Here is a 20,802-nt window from a genome sequence, read left to right on the forward strand (position 1 = left end):
ACTTTGCGAGAAATGTTAAAATTAAATTATCTGAGAAAAATCCTAGCAGATACCATCGAACTCGAGCCTGCAGATTATCAGTCCATGCATTTCACTACACCACACTGCTGAATTAATTGACGAAAAATTATTTATTAAATAGTTTTTGTGTTAGATTATAACTTTAACTGACAATTAAGGCAAAGTTACAAGTTATTGCTGTATATTCAAACACTATGAAGCTGCCAAATAAATTAAAAACCCTAATCTTTACCTGACGTTTAAAACTAAACAGTTTTTTTAATATACATACTTTTATATGACACTTCCATGTAATTCAATGTTAATGAAAGGGACACATAGCACTAGCGCCATTAGTTTGCAGACCGCCGCTTGCTTCATTAAGCCGACGGAAAATGAATGTTACCAAACGTATCTATATGATCGTGATCCTGAGGAATAAAGAGTTGTTAGTAAATAATGTTGTGTTTATCAACATCCCGATTCCCGGGTTAAATATTAAGATAGTGTTGCTCATGTTTTGTGTTTACAATCATTAATTTAAGTTGTGTTTTACATATGCGACAGGTATTTAATTCCTAACATGAGACGTAACCTTAATATAAATATTTTGGGTGATTGGTGGCGAACCCTAAGTTATGGCAAAACGCTGTATGTAAGAACATCACGAGTAGCAGAGGTCGTGGAAAAAAAGTGCTGTAATTCAAACCTCGGAGCAAAATATTCCTGCCAAAATTTTGCTAGTGGCAACACGTTACGTCTGAATTTTCGTCGTAGTACGTCAAGTTTTCATGCAAGCACGCGTAGGTTACGGCCAGTATTTACACTTCATGCAGTGGATGGTGAAGGCATGTTTTCTTCAGATGCCTACTTTAATTCCAGGTATTTTTCCACTCTGGAAACAATTGATTCAGTTTTGAAAATACAAGCAGGTTTTTTTAAATTCCTTTCGGAAAGTACAGTTGTAGGTTATGCCAAAGAATCTATAATTTTTATTCATGAATCTACAGGACTCCCGTGGTGGGGTTCAATAATGTTGACAACTGTTATTCTTCGTACGTGTGTAATACTACCTTTTACAATTTATCAGGTTCGTATTACATTTTAAAAGCTGACATTTCAAGGTTACCTTATGTGATAAACATTTATAGCCCTTTTGTATTGTTCCAGAATTATATTTTGGCAAAAGTAGAAAATCTAACACTGGAAATGCCTCAGATAGCAAAGCAGTTGGGTATGGAGACTACATATGCTATCAAGAAGCTTAACTGGACAGAAGCGCAAGCTAAAGTGGCATACAGACGATCAGTAAGGTTCTGTGATATATGATGCTATCTACAAATGAGTAAATTTTATACAACTGTAGGGTTAAATGATCGAAGAATGTTTTAGAAATGATGTTTTTTGAGTTCTACAAAGATTGCTTATTTTCTTCCTAGTTCTAAGCATTTTTCATATTGGGAAGTGTTATATAGGTTGTAAAAATAAGAATTGATTTGACTGAAATTGTATACAAACTTTTTTTTCATAATTTGTTTTGCAAATGTGTTGTTTTACAGAAGGCAAAAATTTAAAACTACATAATGTTAATAGTGCAAGGGCCAAACAGTACACCTATCTCTCACTTAGCACGACTAATTTTTTTCCTAAAAATGCTTGTGTTATTCAAAATTGTGTATTCTGAAGCATTACCTTCCATAAATAGCAAGGCCAATTTATTTAATGTGTCTAAAAATTCTGTAGGAAAAAATACTTTACGTAATACAAATGCGTTGAATAACACTCAACTATAAATATGTCACACCATTTATCATTGTATGGCTCCCATCGCACTTTGTATGACAAATACGACACCGCGTAACGGGAGATACGTGATTATGTACTTTATCGTCAGTCTGCTGGCTGACTTGCCCGCCCGGGTGTGACCTTCAACTCACGTCATGTACCTTTCCAAACCATCCTTAACTGACAGTGAAACCGATATTACTGTCCGGATAATTACATTTTTATTTTTCAAAAATTAAAGTGCATATTCGCGTATCACCCACAACCTGGTTCACACAAATCCTGTCAGGCCACTGCATAATTTTTTTCATTGCAACATTCATTTAACAACCTTTTCCACGTGAATCATCTGTTCATTTCTGTTCCGGTATTTAATGTCAAATATATTCCCGTTAGTACAACCAACAGCATCAGACATATAAACTTTTGGTAAGAGTCCTTATTTCGTATGATTGTGTGAACAGTTGACTTGCTTAAAACTAAAGTGTGACCAACATAAGCATGGCCTTCATGACAATCTGAGCGCTGTAATACTTCTAGTTTTGTCTCAAATACTTGAACACGATGCATTATGAGTGATCAAGCACGTACAGTTACCGGCAGTTGAATGGGCAGACGTTGCTTTTGTTTGAGTGAATTTCCTGCCACTGGCTAGACTGAGTTCATCATGGCCCGGTCTGAGGCCAGGAGACAACGGTACGGCACGGCGGCATACGTGCGGATGTAAACACATTTGGTCCTTTATACTCTATAGCCACAATTTAACTTGCCATAGCTGATGTTTGTACAACAGCCAATAGCATAGACAGACAAGTGCACGCATTTCTCATCCTTCTTGTTTGGCTAACTGTATCCCACGACACATCTGTTGTTTACAGAAGTTGGAACAGACTTTGTGGCGTCGTGCACGACTTTTTTTTGCCTGCGGAGATTTTGTTCTAACTGAAATTTACAGACATGCTATTTAAGACTGGGGCAGTAAAATTCACATCGCGCTAAATGAATCCGCACAATTTGAAGACGTGCTAAGTGAGGGTTAGGTGTATAACAATCTAAAAACATCATTAGAAAGTCTTTTTATTAATAAAATGTAATGTAGGATTTACATAGCTCACAGTTTATCAAGCATTCAAAGATTTTGATTGTAGCTAATTTGACGTAACCAAACTATCATCATCATAATCATCATTATCATAACAGCAGTGCAATGCTACCATAGCCTACTTTTGTACTAGGAATCAATTCTAATATAACTTAGCCTACTTATGTCAGGGTCATAGGGTGCTATGCTAACTCAATTTTGATATATAACACATGAATCCTTGCTAACTGTGATTTTATAGTGCATAGTTTCTTGGAATTTTGAGATATCATTAATTTTATTCCTGAATGATCAAACTAAAAAAATAATAAAATAAAACTTTTTTTTTTCTATTGTATAGATTATTCCCTTCTGTTTCTTGCTTACTGCTTGATTTGCATCTTTACTTAGGTGCACTATCAATATTCGTTCGAAAGAATTGTACACCTAAACATTTTCTTAAACCTTAGTTCAAAACATATTTTTGTACCACCACTTTTAGTGCAAGATATGAAATATAGATTTTCAACATAAAAAACAAATTTTGTAACTACCCTAGCAGGCATAGAATGAAATCCATTCTAAGTTATTCATTCTGGGTGCATAAAATTAAAAATTAGAGAATATATAAGATGTGATGTTCTTTAAGTTCTCAAATTGTTCCAGAAGTTTCCAGAATGTTTCTGAAGAAAGCGGTACCTCAAAATTTACCTATGTCTGTAGGTTGTGCCAAAAGGGATTTTTTATAAAAACACAAATCCCTGTTTTTGATTTATGATTTATTTATTTAGACATGTTTACATATGTCAGATACTGTCCAAGATATATTTAAAAAATAAGAATATGGAAATCAGTGGAAACATGAAAATCACTACGGCAAGTCACATTATTTTGTAAAGGGAGATGACATTAAAAACTATGGCATTCTCCAAGATGAAATAACAACATGGAAAGACAATATAACATGGTAAAAAACTTAAAATAAAATTTGAAGCAGTATCAGAAACAAGACTTCATGCAATTGATAAAAGGGTGTAATTAGCCCCTTATCGATCAAACTGTCAAAACATGAATAAAATTATGCTCATCCCCTTAGTGGTCAAAGTTCGAAAATAAAAAATAAAATTGCAGTTCGTAACTTTTTAAGTAAACTATTTTTGCTACCCTGTTCACCTCCGCTTAATTTGCTTTGTAGAGAGGTAGTTTTCTTTTAATTATCATTTTAAAATAAAACCGAAGTTTCACCTCATTAGTAGTCAAATTCCAAGAATGCTTTACTAAGTACGTAACTCTGCATGTATGTTATTCACACTCATTATCTCAATTTGTGCTCTAGTAGATTAAAGTGTAAGTCTTTCTTCATAAAACCAAACTTACCTACCCCACTTAAAAGTGAAATTTTGGATAATGATAAAAAGGATGTGGAGGTTTTTTTGTTTGTTTATTATTCATGCCTAATATCTTAACTTTCATTTATATAAGCTAGAAGATAAAGGATTCACCAAAATTCTTTTCCATTGTTTACTTGTGATGCCAGAACAAACAGATCAACAGACCAAAATATTAAAAATCATACTGTTGAATTGTAAAAAATTTAAGAAATGTTTTCATCCATTCATTTAGTGTACTGAACTTTAGGCCTACTAAGAATTATATATAAATATATATAATTGTTTCCATTAACACCACCGAGAAAAAATACACTTATAAAAGCAAACTAAATTTAAATGTTAACTGTATGTTGTTGGCAAAGTGCATGTTTCCAGTAATAGCACAGAAAACTGACTTGTACTCTTTTCTTGGCCACACGATGGGGATGTTACTGATTGTAACCATTTTTAGGTAGATTTCAATGAAAGCTGTTACCATGGTGTGACTTCCGGAACATTTTTAGATAATTTTTCGTTTCAGGGTGAAGAGACCCCAAAACCATCACCAACTCTCTCTGTGTGTGTGTGTGCATAGATGTATGTGTGCGTGTATGTTGGTGCATGCGTGAATGTTGGTTGAGTTTGTTAATGGGCCTTATCGGGCCAAAGGGGTAGAATGGGGAAGGTTTTTTGAAGGAAAAAAAAAAACAGAAAAATCGTTATAACTCCCCTAATATGATGAATATCACATCCATTTGAACATATTTTAACTCCTAGAAGTAATACAAAAAATGTTTGTCGAAATTCATTTTTGATATGACCAACCATAACTACAAGGGATTAAAAAAACAAGGGTTGGAAGACAAAAAAATTCATACCTCCCTTAGTAAGCACACTATCGACGTCATCAAATTATTTGTAAATGCTATAATTTTTATCTAAAAAATTTGTCAAAAACAAGTGTTGATAAAACGAACCATTACAGAGATGGGATTAAAAAAACAGAGGTTGAATTTTTAAAAATTCTTATATTCCACACCATGTACACTATTAAATATATTCTAATTTATTGTAAAACCATAAATTTTATATACATCTTTCATCTGTAATAGTTTTGAAAACAACAAAGTTAAAATTATGTCGTACTAGGGAGGTAAGGGAACGAACAAAATAAAATTTCGGAGTGGGCGCCACCACGTGATGTGGGCACGTGGACCCGGCGGAGACACCCTTCAGGGCGTGACGTGACCCGTGTAGGGCTAGGCCCGGTTCCCTTAGCACGCGATATCGTTACAGTGGGCTCTTACGGTGTCCCACACGCCTCGAGGTTCAGGAGCAGGGACACGTGGTCACTCGACTAAAAATCACACGTTCGACGTACTCCTTTTATTTCAGCAACGTTACAACACGTCTCCAATCACGCTACACCTACACACACTATGAAACTGTTAATAATGCCAACGGTGGGAGAGAATCAGTTTACAGGCTGACCAGGTCACCTCATGGCCTGGCCTCGTTAGTTTTGGACGCGGTTCGTGATTAAATGTCCGAATTGAACTTAAATATTTATTAAAACGAGTCGGCCACCCGGAGTAGGTCTCGCAGATACAAAAAAAGGTTTAAGAATGATAAAAAGTCTGGCGGATGTTAAAAGATCAGTTGATTAAGAAAAATGTGAAGTTGCGCGGTGCTCACCAAGCATCCTACCCCGGGTGACGAACGGAAGCGACTGAAGAGGCCAGGGCAGCATGGCTGCCGGAAAGCGCTGGATTTACCATTAGTCTCTCCTGTTATTTATTAATACATATTTTAACTAAAACAAATACACTAAAAATTCTATAATAAAATTATACCAAGGTTTCCTTAATTATTTAAGTTGAGTATTGATTATTTTAATTATGATTATGGTTCAAACTATTTGCGGGTAGTTCCATTGCCTGCCACGTGGGGCGCTGCGCCGTCCTTACAACTAGCACTTAAAACATAAACACTTAGGGAACATTATTTAAAGAAAAGACAGTTAGGTAAACCTTAAAATTGAATAATAAAATAAAAGGGGTCGTGGCACAGACTTTACTCCCGCCTCTTGTTGGCGCCTCACACGCACACACACACACCTGCACACGGGGCGGGAGGTTTGAAACAGAGGGTGTCGGTGGGAGGAGAGGGGTGGCGACGGCGTGAGGCACATCGGGCTTAGGGGGGGCGTAGCCCCGGTCGACGTCAATTAATAACTCCCTTAGTAATTACAATATTAAATCTGCTTGAATGGTTTGTTATTCTTATAATTTTTATCTAAAACTTTTGGGTGGAACAATTTTTGATGAGCCATTACTGCAGGGAATTATAAAAACCAGGGGTAGAATTAAAAATTAATTCATAATTTCCATACCATGTACACTATCCAATTTGTTCTAATTTATTACAAAACCATGAATTATGATCTAAAACTTTTGTCTGAAACAATTTTTAATACAACTAACCATTGATGCAAAGGTTGGATAAAAAAAGGTTGAAATACGAAAATAAATTCATAACTCCCCTAGTAAGCACACATTAAATCTTGTCAAATTGTGTAAATCTCATAATTTGTATCTTAACTGTTGTGTAAAACTAGTTTTCATAATACGAAGACCTGGGGTTGGAATAAGAAAATAAATAAAACTTCACTAAGTACCATGTACACTATTAAATCCATTCTTATTTTTGATTAACTTTCCAAATATTGTCTAAAACTTTTGTTAAAATAAATTGTTATCTAACCAACCATTACTGCAAGGGGTAGAAATAACAAGGTTTCAAAATGTACCATCAAATCCTTTATAATTTATTGTATAAATCCTAAACTTTATCCAAAACTTTGGCTGAAACAATTTTTGAAGAAACAAATTAATACTGTAAAAATAGGGGTTGAAATTTCATAACTTTCTTAGTATCAAATCTGAATTTATTTTAAACCATCTTATTATTGTCTTAAACCTAGTTGCAAAGCAAATTTTGATATGACCACATTTTTAGTGCAAGGGATGAAAAATAGTGTTTGAAGGTCAAAAAAATTTAATAGTAATTAGTTGACATAATATGTAATTCGTTCTAAGCTACCTATTCAATGCTAACTGCATTGAGTTAGAACATTCATAATATTTTGCTGCATTGAATGTGAGAAAATGTTTAATCAATCATTTTGTAATACTGGAGAACATAAATATGTTCTGTACATTAAATTCTTAAAATATAACAGAATTATATAGAAGTTTCCAAAATATTTCCAGATGAAATAGGTACTTAAAAATCTACCTATGCCTGTAGGCTGTGCCGAAAGGAATTTTTTTTTTATTTCAGTTGAAGAAACAATGGAACAAACTCATTCTACGTGACAACTGCCATCCGTTCAAAGCAGGTGTTGTTCTCTGGGTCCAAATTTCTGTTTGGATTATATATTCCACAGCCTTGAGGAATATGGTTTACATGTTGCCAGACAAGGATGTGGGTAAGACTATTGAAATGGTATATCAGTTCTGTTTATTTATTTTGTTAAACCTCTCTTTGTTTTATTATTATTGTGTCCTTTAAACATATATTTTTGATTTTTAATAGTTGCATTTAAATTTCTCTAAAATTTCATGATAATTAATAATGACACATTATTCAGATGTCTTAGAGCTGATAGGCACTGTGAGAGGTCTGTAATCCAGCAAACTATGATCACCACAGTCTGTAATCCAGAACCAATCTAGCTGTTCGCACTCGGATATTTTTGGGTGGATTTCAGCTATTCGCTTTGGCTGCCAGGTTGTGTTACAGTGCTGCCGGCATTTCAGATTGTCCAGAGTTTATCGGTATTGCCAGTTTTCACTTCAGTGTAGTATTTTCTGTTTTTTTAGCTGGTTACATTTCACATTTTCACACGTGGCATTTCAGTCAAAACTATATTGACTTTCAATGATCCGTTGTGGCTGTGGTCCAAACATAGCTGGTTAAAGACTTTTCACCATAGCTATAATATATTAATTTTTTTCCAATTCATAAGTCAAAGAAAGAACTACAAAACACTGACACAAAACAATGTTGATAAGTGATGTTGGTTTTCTCTCTATTCATACTCACACATTCACTCACAGGATTTCTAAGTTTCTTATGGCCAAACACACGAAATAAATTGTACAGATCAAAAGCAAAGGAAAAAAAAAAAGAGGTTTTAAGTAACCTTTTGAACAAATATTTTGTTCCGGAGATATATATATATATATATATATATATATATATATATATATATATATATATATATGTATATGTATGTATATATATATATATATATATATATGTATATATATATATATATATATATATATATATATATATATATATATATTTTACTTTTTGTTACCTAACTGTATAAAAATTCTAATTATTTCAGATATACTTAGGCTACAATAAATTTGACTACACCAATTGAAAGTGTGTCTCATTTACTGTCAAATAATTTTATTTTTAATCATCATAGTCACTTAAAAAGTTGGCTAAGATTAGTTTGTACGTTTCAAGATTTTAAAAAACTGAAAGAGTGAAATATTTTGTACCCTTATTGATTTTTTTTACTTACAACTTACAACTTGTCAAATTTCCTAATAACTTATACATCTAATCTACTTTAGAAAGGTATATCCAGATTTGATAATAATTATGCAGTATTGTTAGAAAATAATGATTGAATGTTAGATGAAGTATCTTAAAATTAAATTTTTATCAAGGGTTTGTGCATGAACATTGTTTTAATATTTAGTTTTTAATTGTGTTATTTATATGTATATTATATATATTTGTGGTAGTGAAAAGTTTTATATTTTCCGTATTTTCATTTACCTTTTGTGTTGAAATTGATATCTTTTTAATACACTGTTACCATTATATCTCTGCAGCAGAGCAAAGTGGATGTTAGTGGTGTAAACAGAAAGAGGGAGGCATTCATTCCTGGAGAGGACGTAGGGGGAGTGGAATGGGGTTAATGGATAAATATTGCAAGTGACATGTGACCTAAGTGGACGACTGAAGGGATGGAGAGAGTAAAGTTAGGGGAGAACTCCTTGCAACTGGGGGAGCCCAATTGCAAGTGAAATTTCAAGTCTTGTTCTATTGCAAATTATGTCTTAATGGGCCTGCCTATAAAAAACCATGCTATTTAAAAACTGCTCGAAACACATCTAAGAATACGCTGAGGGCGGATGAGCAAGTTCTGTTTCCATATTTTGTTTTTAAACTGTATTTTTAGGAGAGTGAAAATGGCAAAAAAACTAGTGTTTTCAGAATAACGTTTAGACAGGAAACACCCAGTACAGATTCTTGAAACCACTCAATGGACTTGCATTACACCTTTATCTTTATTTTTTTAACCATCTAATGTTATGGTTACCACATAAATTTCATACTTGCCTTATCCACAATGAGAATACTGCATGCTAGTTCAGGGTATTGCACTTAAGAGGCGATGCCGCACTAGAAGTACTAGCAAGTGTTCCACTTTATCACTCACACAAATATACCTCTGACTAGGTGGCTTCCTTAAAAGATAATTTTCTATCGAACCATAACATCATAACTTAATCAAAAACTTGTCTAAAGCCTTCAGCTTGAGTTATAAAAGCCTTGGTCCAAAGGTTGAGCCAAACGTATGTAAGTTCAATAACGCTGAATGGACAGACAACTGCAGTGGGCCAAACAGGAACATGAACGTGATTTTTACATACTGCTGGTTGTTGAAAATAATCCTTCATTTGGAAGAAATTAATCATAAGTTCCTTGAAAGAACAGTTTCTTTACATTGAAATAACTGTTTCTTTACTTCCCTGTCAAGTTGACCAACTATGGCTATGGATCTGAGGTACAGATGTATAGCTTCCTTTATTGCTTGAAGCATTTATTACAACATTCTACAAGCATTATGGTAAACACAGTTAATTTTCATCAGTTTTATTTTTACTATAAAACCAGAGTATTCATTACAATATCATATTATTTAATAGGCGTATATCTCCTGAAAAGAGTGTTACTTAAGAAGTGCATATATTACCTCTTTTTAGTCTTGTAGAAACAATTATGGCAGAATACCATGTATTGTCAACATTCTTGTGTTATACTACATGTCATCTGTTATAGTAAAAACTGAATAAGTTCTTAAGCATTCAGACTCTGCTATGTCATTTAAGGATTTTGTGTTGGCGCACCACGGATGCCTTGAACTTGTCTGAGTGCTCACATGTTAATTGTAATTTTTTAATGTGTTAGTAAAAAGTATAAAAGATGTGGTAAGTTTTTATTCTGATTTTTTTTAACATTTGTGGTTGGTAAATATGTAGAGCTTGCTAAAAGAAGGATTGAGTGGGTTGAGAGCTATATAATGAAAGCACTTTGAATAAATATTTAATATTTTCTAACTGCTAGCCTATTTTCTTATATAAGAAAAGGTTCTAGAAGCACCTCGCTAATGTTCAGTTCAAGTTTTGCTTCTATTTTTGGTCTATTTTTGCATGGATTTCTGAAATTTTTGCGTGGTGATTCCTAGCAAGTTCAGTTTAGACTGTTGCAAAGATCTGAAGTTGATTGGCTGCTGAATTTGCTTAGAACCAGTTAGACACTTCACCACAATAATTAAGTTTATGATAAATATTCACCTTGGTTGTATTTTTTAACTTCAAACTTCGCTCTAACAAGATCATTGAATCTAGAGCACATTTTGAAATTTAGTTGTTTTAACTTATTTCCATGTGAGAATGTTGTTATAAATATATTATCTTGGCTAAATCAGGCAGCAAACTAAACAAACTTAAGTACCAGGAACTATTTCGTGAGCAGCAAATGAGAACCTATTGCTCGCTTCTTCATAATAAGCAGATCTGTCCCCAAGACTAGACAATGCTAGGCCACAGCCAATCATCCCTTCCCTTCACAACAGATGCTGTATGGGAGGCGAGACTATAGTCTGCTTCTGGTAGCAACATACGCAGCCTCAAAACATACCGATAGTTTTCTGTAAAATGAAAAAATTTGAATGCTGGGATTTTACCCATTTTTGATATAAGTTGGTTTATAAAACTATGGCCTAATATGCTGTGGCTTTACTTTCAAGTAGTTATTCGCCTGTTAACTGAAAATCATGTGCAAATTTGGTTGTTTCCTCTTTTTTAACATTTTGTTTCATTTTAATTAATAAATTCTAAACAATACAAATTTTTACTTGCGTAAAAAAAATAATTTGTTCATCATATCTGGAAAAGGTTCACGGAAAAACAAGATTAAAACCACAATGTTTTTGTCACTCGAGATGAAACTATAGACCAATCTTTACTAACACCTAGTTAGTGCACAATCAATATCTAAATTGAGCAAACGTAAGTATAAGTTAATCTCCCTTGTAGTTTATTTATTTTGGAAATTTTTTACTGAAGTTCATATTTTTAATGAAAGGTATTTATTTACAGAATATTGTTACGAAACGTAAGCAGGGCCGCGGCGCACAGGTGCGGAGCTGGCTGGCGGCCCTTCACTGCCACTGATGTCACATGGCCGCCGCACGTGAGACGTGCCACGCGCGCCTGGTAGATTACAAGGGTCATCGCTTCCCCCCTCCTTCCCTCCGCTCCCCTATTGACACTCTGCCTTCGACACGTTATCTGACACCTGACAGCTGCGAAGTTACGCGAGCCGCCGACGCGTGTCTCGAGAATTCTGCCGTCGGGTCAGCGCGGAATGACGCGACTGGCCCCAGCTGCGCTCGCGACTTCTAGAAGTGGCGCCTGGGCCTATATGAGCCCAGGATGCCGGCCTCCGAGGCAGTTCAGTGAGGAGCTGGGAGTTTTCCTGCGGTGGAGTTTCCAGGGCGATAGTGCCGCGGGTGCGGCGGAGCGGCGAAGTCCCTGGACGAAGGTTCCAGGGCGGAGAGTTCAGTATTTAGTGGAGAGTTTTCTGCGTGATAGAGCCGCGGGTGCGGCGGAGTTCCTGGGTGAGGAGTTCCTTGGTGAGAGAGTTTCTTGACGATTGTTGGGTGGCGAGAGTACCACGGGTGCGGCGAGAGTCCCCAGCAAAGTTCCGAGCGAAGCGTTGAGCGGAGCCTCGGCGAAGGGAAGTGCGACGGCAGCGGCGGAGTGCGGTGTGGAGTCCCGCGACAAAGGTCCACGAGGGGAGCTGGGGCGAGAGTTGCGCCAGAGGTACAGCCCAGTGAGGTGTGCGGTGTGTAAGAACCGAGTGACTGGGGAATTAACATATTTTTGAAGTGTAATTGAATATTAGGCATTTTTAGAAGATTATTTGTTAGTGATGTAAATATTGGCAATCAATAAAACTGTGTAGTAGTAAAATCTTTAAAAGGGGCTATCCTTTACGAACCCAGTATTTTTCCCATTGCAATTTATTATTTTTGTTTTTAATAAATCGTAACAATATGTTAATTCTTTAACCTGTATATGTAGAGTGCAGCATGCCCCAAATAAGATGGCTATAAACAGCAGAATGAAAGTTGACAAGAATGGAGCCTATCTAGAGGGACACAAACCTGTGCGCAGTTTGAATTAGGGGCTTGACAATTGACAAATAATTATTTGGTTTTTTACCCCTCGTATACATCAAAACCATTGAGTCAGAAGAGAAGTGAGATGGAGCAACAACGGAATGTGTTGGAGGGGGCAGCGGGAGTGTGTACTGTGAGGTGGGAGCCAGATCACCAGTTCACTCGACCATCATGGCCCCTCCAACAATCTGGCAACTCTGGACTCATGTTGTAGATCTACTGTTATTAGGTAAAACAAAAGTAATAATGTTTTTTTTGTGTTTCAGCTGCTGCTATGTTGAATCTGGAGTTGAGTGTCGGTGGAACATTGTGGTTTCCCAATCTCACGATGGTTGACTCATCTCTCATTCTGCCGGTTACTTTTGGACTAGTCAACCTTATTATCATTGAGGTATTTTTTTAATCAGCATTAGTATTTTAAAACATTAAAACAGTGTCTAATTGTTTTTAATGAGTATAACGATACATAAAAATTTGTGATTTTACTTCCTGTTGAAAACTGTCATATTTGCAGCACCACAGGAAGGGAAAGGCTTAACAATGCTTGACTAAGCAGGCTAGCACTAGATTGCATATTCTGTCCTGTTCTCTAGAAATCAATGAAATAGTGTTGAGTCGCTTCCTTCGATGCCACAGTGTAGTTCAAAGGTATCAGGAAGGGTGACAAATGTAAGCCAGCAGTTTTTAAATTATGATTATTGCTTCTGGTTAGTACTAAACATTTAACTCTGTCAAGGCATGGTTAATACCTTCAGGGATTGCCAGAATTTGGTGATTTACTAGCATTCTCTTTTATTTTTCCAAATGAAATCCCTAGGATACATGTGATTCTGTTCATATGACAACTTGTTACATTTTGGCAAGGCATCTAAAAGTAAGAAATCCGGGGGGAAAAAAAGTTAAAATGTTAATGTGCAGTTGGGGGTCATAAATGGAAAGATGAGTTTTAATTTTAAAAGTTACCTTGATGTTTTGTAGGTTAATTTTCCAATTGAAAACAAAAAAAAAGTTTCTTTAAATTTTTTTATTAAAATATTCGAGAAAATAAAACAAAAATAAAAAAATTAGGTCACGCCGAACTTGAATCTTCATAACTGGCTTATATACTGCACTACTAAAAAATATTACATCATAGGAATACTCTGCAAAGTTGGGGAGGGCAGGGGCCAGCAATACACAAACTGAAACTTTAATAATATTAATTACAGTTATGCTGTCTCAAAAATGTGCTGATGTGTGTTCACGTTTACAAAGTAATATCTTAAAGGTGACCTATTAGAAAAATATAAGTTAAGAAAATGATGTTGGTTTTGTTTGATCCATGATATTTCATTTGGGAGGTGAAGCCAATTAATAATTCAAGAACTTTTGTGGATGCCTACTGTCAGTATGTGTGTGTGTGTGTTTCTTTTTTTGTAAGGGTAACATACTTTTTTTTCTTGTTTTAAAGAGATTTAGCTATGTCTATGTTACATGATAAAGCAGGTAAAAACCATTACAAAAATTCAATTTCTTGCTAAACTGTTAGAAAATAAATTTAAAAATAATAATAAAGAAAAGAAAAGGTCAAATGTTTGTTCTGATCTCAATGTATATGTTCAGCATCAAACCTGTTGCATGTATTTAGTTGCAGGAAAGGTCCAGAGTAAAGAAAACCACAAAATTTCAGAAGTACGTCACCAACTTCTTCAGAGTTCTTAGTGTGGTTATGGTTCCCATTGCAGCAGGAGTGCCATCTGTAAGTGGACCTAACATTGTTCATTTATTTATTCATACTCTCTGCATTGTCATTGTGATAAACCCTAATAGGCCAGTCAGTAAGAGGCAAAGTAAGCAATTTTTACCAGCAGACCTGAAAACTTGATATAAGGGTAATTCGAGGACACTGAATCAAATGGTGTTAATGTTTTTGAAATCGGACATGAAGTTTTTGGATAAAAGGGTTAAAAATTGGTTTGACTCAGTTTTTCTCAGAATCTAGGCATTTAAGAGAAAAAGGTTTCAAACAAAACTTGTGGAGAATCAAAAAATACATAAAAAAGGTTCCCTGGTCCATCTTCGTATTTGTAAACATGAGCGAGAAATATTGGAGAGAAAGTAGTAAAGCGTAATTGTAAAAGTGGGGCTAGTGTGCGGGCGAGCGTACGTGTGAACTAAACACACACGAAGGGTCTTTGGCAATTCTCGGGCCTCTCCGACTAGAGTGTGCGAGTGAGAGAAGGAACCATTTGACCTCTCTTATTTACTATCTCACGGGTTAGCGAATATTTTTCGTCCTTGGCCGTCAGGTGTCGAGCGTTCTATATCCTTATCCTTACTAATTATTATAATAATTATATTATTATAAATGTGAGTTTGTTTGTTTGTTACGCTTTCACGCAAAAACTACTCAAACGATCATCATATTTTCAAGGGTATAGTAAAGGACATAAGACACTTGCCATGGTGATTGTGGTTAGATCACTTACCACACTAAGGTGAACCGGGTTCCCGTATTTTTTGAAAGTGAGAAACTTGGCGGATGATGCAGTGAGCCAGTGGGGTGGGTTCTTCTGTTTAGCCCACACATTCATTCTCCCCCATCCACTCTATTCTCATTACATCACTTCATATCATCTCGAATTACCCAATGTCATCCATTGTGTTCATTTATTCACTCATTCATTCATTGTATGGCTTAGTAATTGGTTTAAACTTGTTTTATTGTATAGGATTTCAAATTGAATGTTTAAGAAGATGTAGAGTAAGAGGGCTTCCTGACTTTTATTTAAAACTTTGTATGGTAATACATTTTAAATCATCTTTAGTTTTTTTTTATCGTAGATTCATGGTAGCTCGAAATGTAATATTTCACCAGAAAACTTGTTCAAAATTTTTCAAAGAAACAATGTTTAATTTATATTTTTATTGGCATTAAGCCATGAAGCATTTATAGCTATAAAACTAAGAACACTGTATCTACCTTACTTAAATGTTGATGTAAATATTTACTTATTGTTTTCCACTTAATACACCAATCATCACTTAGCACATCTTCAAACAAATTGTGCGAATTCATTTAGTGTGATTTTAATTTTACTGCCCCAGTCTTGATTAGCATATCTAAATTTCAGTTAGCATGAAAAAACCACAGATAAAAAAAATTCAGGCATGATGTCACAAAGTCTGCTTCAACTCGGTAAACAACAGATGTACTGTGGCATACAGTTAGCTATACGAGGGGGGAAGAGATGTACGTTCAGGTCTGACTATGCTATCAGCTGTTGTACAAACATCAGCTATGGCAAGTTCAGTTGTAGCTATGAAGTGTAAAGGACTTAATCGGCTTACGTTCGCGCGTAAGCCCGGGCCGTACCGTTGTCGCCCAGCCAAAGACCGGGCCGTGATGAACTTCAGTCTAGCCAGTGGCAGGAAAGTTGCACCTGCTTGTTGGAAACATATTGGAATCATGACTTCCAAGTGAGAGCATAATGCATTGTGTTCAAGTATTTGAGACAAAACTAGAAGTATTACGGCATGCAGAATGTTATGTTAGTTGCACTTTAGTTTTAAGCAAGTCAACTGTGTACACAATCGTACGAAGTAAGGACTCTATCAAATATTTACATAAGTCTGATGCTGTTGGTTGTACTAGCAGGAATACATTTGTCATTATTTGATCCCGGAACAGAAATAAACAGATGATTTACATGGAAAAGGTTGTTACGAATAGTGCAATTAAAAAAAAAAAAAAAATCATGTGCCTGACAGGATTTGTGAACCAAGCAGTGATACGCAAATAAGCACTTTAATTTTTGAAAAATTAAAATGTAATATTTTTCCGGACATTAATATTGGTTTCACTGCCAGTAAAGGATAGCTGTCTAGGTATGCGAGGTGAGTTTAAGGTCATGCCCGGGCAAGCAAGCCAACTAGCCGACTGATGATCTATCTCCCGTTATGCGGTGTTGTATTTTTCATACAAAGTATTCATTGGTAGGGTTATAAACATAAATGGTGTGGCATATTTATCGTTGAGTGTTATTCTATGCTTTTATATTTATTACGTAAAGAATATGTATTTACCTACATATTATGGAACATATTAAGTAAATTAGCCTTGCCATTTATGGAGACTAATGCTTCAGAATACGCGATTTTGAATAACACAAACATTTTTGGGAACACATTAGTCGTGCTAAGTGAGGGATTGATGTATTGCAATAACAGTTCAACCTTTTATCATTGCCACAGAATAATTGGTCTGAGAACGGAATCATGCAGCATATGTACGGACAGGTTCAACATGCTCTGTGACCAGGTGTTTGTTGAGATGGTCTCAATGCAAAGTTAGCATCAGGGGAAGTGTCATTTAATATAAATAAACAAAATCAATTAAAAAAATACAAAGAGGCACAAAAAATCCCAATGTAAGCGCTTAAAGTCCAGAAAGAAAGTTTTATATAGTTCTTATCTCTTCAAACGTAGTAATTTAAATGACATTCCAAAGGTTCATAAATATAGTAGGACCGGAGGTCTGAAGCTCGCTGGCCGGAGTCCAGCAGTCAACATGGCGTCAGGGCGCCTGTTTGTTGGAGAGGTAGTGTGCGAAAATGAGGCTAGGTCCGCATCCAGCTCTTGGACCTGTCTGTGAACAGTTCGAATCAAACATGATCAGAACTGATACACAGACAGTTAGCAAACTGGGCAGAAAATGCCTGGAAAAAGATAAGGGGAGGTCGGGGAATAAACTGATAGGAACTCACCAAACAGGGAAGGTAGCTTCTAGAGCCCGAAGTGTAGCACGTCCAGATCTGAAGATCGCGGAATCGCGGGCGTTTCCATAATTTAAAAAAAAAAAAAAATTATTTAAAAAAAATAACTACTATGCTGTGTACAGACGGACTAAACTACTTAAAAGACTTTATAGGGATAGTATCCCTTGTCTAACTGACTACATCTTCGGTTATGGCTGGACAGAAGTTTCGCTGTGATTCTCGCCGATAATCTAATGCAGTCCGTCTGGAATCGTGACGCGAAGTGTTCCCGGAGGGGCTGCGTCTCTTAATTAAAAGGAATAACTCGATCAAAAGGTGGGGGGGGGGGAGACTTTTTTTATTGCTAACATATTGGTCGCTCATGTATTGTTACTAGGAGCGGGAAGTGAACTAAGAACCGTCGCTAAGACTGCAAGTAAAATGACAGTTATGGACGGTACGTTGAACCTAGGTTTTGTTAACAGTCTGTACGTCAAATACTTGTGTGTGACATGACAAAGTTATGTATTAAAAACTTTTACGCAGCAATAACTTATTTCTAGAGGTTTTTTTTTGTTTGTTTGTTTGTTCATAATATGAATATTTCTTTCTAGCCTTGTTCTGACAGCTTGGTGCTCAAAGCACCAGTGTCAACACTGTTGAGTAGCTACTCATTAATGCTTGTTGGCAGTGTCTGTGCCTGTACTGGGTCACGTCAAGCGTCACCGGCCTGGCTCACAACCTCATGATGCTGTCGCCACGTGTGAGGCGTCTCAGTGGGATTCCAGCTACACCCAGCGAGCGCGCACAGCCGTACACACACCTCAGGAGAGAGCTCCAGGAAGCCCTGACCTTCAAGAAAAACGTGCGACAGCAATGATGTTAATTGTAGGCAAGTTGTGATATTTATTAAAATGTTTTAAAGCTGCCTTTTTGTGTTCTTTGAAAATCATACGTTCATTTTGATGGCTGAAAGCAGCCCTTTGATACAGTTCAAGCTGTCCAAGTTGTTGAGATTTTAAAGTGTGGGTCAAATGTCTTGTGAACTGTCAGTGCATTGATGAGGGGAACAAGAGGTAAGCCGGATGAGAGGGGAAGTAGAGGAAGGAAATACGTATCAATGGGACATGGCCAGGAGATTGAAAAATATCTTTGGACACAGTATTTTCTTCAGGTGTTATAACTGTTCAAAATATGTTGGCCATGTAGTGCTTAATGAGCGATGGAACTGAGTGGTAAGGGTAGAAAAAGCTATTAAGTGATGGGCAGTAAACAAAGGAGAGTTATCAGCAATGTGATAACAATTTGCAACCAGGAAGCTAGAGACAAATTTCATTCAGTTCCTCTTCATTGATACTTATATACATGCACCAGCATCATTACGATGATTGATATTTAGAACAGTTGATGTGTAACCAGGCAGTGCCCAGTCAGCCATACATGGTTTCGCAGGGCTCTGCCTGCCATTCCGAACAAGTTTCCGTTTAACTATGGAGCCCATAAAGTTTCACATAAACATGACACATTAGCGAACAATGCCACGAAGTCTCTTGGTTAAGATGGATTTGTCTCTTCTCTTTATCTCATTCTTTCAGTACTAAATCAATTATAACAACTGTTAGGAATATACATGAGGAAGTACATTTTGGTAACTTAACCATATTGTATCCTAAAATATTATTAAGATCTGTTTGATATAATTATAATTTACATGTCGAACAAAATATTAATCACAGCACGTTTTTTCAAACAAACATTTTAAAAATATGTTTAACCATTCTTACATGCAATAACCACCTTATTTTGTAGAATTAACATAAATCACATTTAAAGGTATGCACCGACTTACTAAAGGCTCAACTTAGAATACTGCTAAATGCAATGGGGGTCATTAAACAAGGTGAGGTGTGATGACAAGAATGAAGCTCTGCCGGTGTGGAAGTGGCAGTGCCCCATGAACATCCACAAGTTCCGAAAACTTCCCACTCGCAGAAAATTCAGGTTTGAGCCCACTATAGTCCTATGTGATAATTCAGAACTGCAGATTAACCCATTTGCATCCACTCACTTTAATGTTAGACATACCATGAAATCCATAAACTTTTTTATATATGACTATTATTAAAGTTATTATCTATTTTCATTATATTTTTATTCTTTAAATAAAATTTCAAAAATAGTTTAAGTTTAATGATAATATACCTTTGTTATAACAATACTAGCTAGGGGTTATTTTCATTCTAAAGGGATTTTTTCAAGTTTTTTGGGCAGATTAGCCATTTTGCGTACCAGTACACCTATGGTGTTATCGGCCAGAAAAACAGCTGCGTACTAGTACGCAGTGGCGGATCCAGGATTTTGGTTTGGGAGGGGCTTGATCCAGCTGAGGCTAGGCTTTATCAAGGCAAACACTAAAACAATAGTGGACCCAGATGCTTTTGGAGGGGGCTTGAGCCCCTTAGCCCCCCCTCTGGATCCGCTACAGCTAGTACGCTTGTAGATGCAAATGGGTTAAGTAAATATGGCAATATCCGTTAACCAAATAAAAACATACTAATTAATATTTAATAAAGGGAAAGAGGTACCAACTCTACTGCGGCCTCTTCTGTAGTTTGTGGGATTAGTGTCATGCTATTCAAATTACACGTCACACTCAAGTTGCTCCAGGGGCGCTTGTGCCCCTGGTTATCGAAATCCAGTCCTGAATTAAAATATGAATCCAGACCTTCCATTTCAAGTGCCATATCCCAGCATGATCAACTTTTAATTCATATAATCATATTTATCCTATTTTCTCGTATGATAATTTAAACTGTGTGAAGAAAAACGCGAAACTCTAATCTTGTCAAGTTAAATTGTTAATTATATCACTTGGCAGTGATTAGTATTAAAATGATCATGCCCAAACAAGATGTTAACAAAATATGATGGCATGGGTTTAACTAACATGGCATAAAAGACCGTGCCCTGCAAAAAAATTCCAGTTGTTTGGGGCAGCGAGCCTTGTAGTACTTCACGTGCTCTTGCTGCCCGCGTCAATTCTCGCCAGATGCCTCACCGCCTCCAACACCGGAGGTCAGGCCTGCCATTGGTTGCCTGGGTATCCGAGCCACCCCGCAGCCCTGGAGGAGAGGGCTTGTGCAGATGTCAGCCCACACCACCCACATGACCCCAGGTGGTGCAACCCACCACCATATGGACCAGCGCTCATCGCAAGCTGTGGCCCGAGCAGAGAACTGCTGCCTGGTCCAAGCTCAAACCAGGCCAGTC

At 36.3% G+C, this 20,802-nt stretch overlaps 1 protein-coding gene across 2 annotated transcripts; it reads left to right on the forward strand.

Moving 5' to 3' along the window:
• The first annotated feature begins 434 nt into the window (after positions 1-434).
• On the forward strand, positions 435-18,461 carry LOC134527918 (cytochrome c oxidase assembly protein COX18, mitochondrial). Of its 2 annotated transcripts, XM_063360952.1 has the most exons (6): positions 435-1,090; positions 1,171-1,308; positions 7,579-7,726; positions 13,063-13,187; positions 14,424-14,534; positions 18,224-18,461. In XM_063360952.1, the coding sequence occupies exons 1-6, from the start codon at positions 584-586 to the stop codon at positions 18,410-18,412; spliced, it is 1,218 nt and encodes a 405-aa protein (XP_063217022.1). In that variant the 5' UTR covers positions 435-583; the 3' UTR covers positions 18,413-18,461. The 2 variants fall into 2 exon arrangements, with proteins under 2 accessions (XP_063217022.1, XP_063217023.1); XM_063360953.1 differs by lacking the exon at positions 1,171-1,308 and having other exon boundaries at positions 445-567.
• The last annotated feature ends 2,341 nt before the right edge of the window (positions 18,462-20,802 follow it).

The sequence above is a fragment of the Bacillus rossius genome, chromosome 1 (genome assembly GCF_032445375.1).
Source record: "Bacillus rossius redtenbacheri isolate Brsri chromosome 1, Brsri_v3, whole genome shotgun sequence".
NCBI classification, from domain to species: domain Eukaryota; kingdom Metazoa; phylum Arthropoda; class Insecta; order Phasmatodea; family Bacillidae; genus Bacillus; species Bacillus rossius.

Coding starts and splice junctions, on each gene's coding strand:
- LOC134527918 (XM_063360952.1), top strand. CDS start 584: ATGAGACGTAACCTTAATATAAATATTTTGGGTGATTGGTGGCGAACC. Junction 1,091..1,170: donor TACCTTTTACAATTTATCAG/GTTCGTATTACA, acceptor GTATTGTTCCAG/AATTATATTTTGGCAAAAGT. Junction 14,535..18,223: donor TTGCAGCAGGAGTGCCATCT/GTAAGTGGACCT, acceptor GCTTGTTGGCAG/TGTCTGTGCCTGTACTGGGT.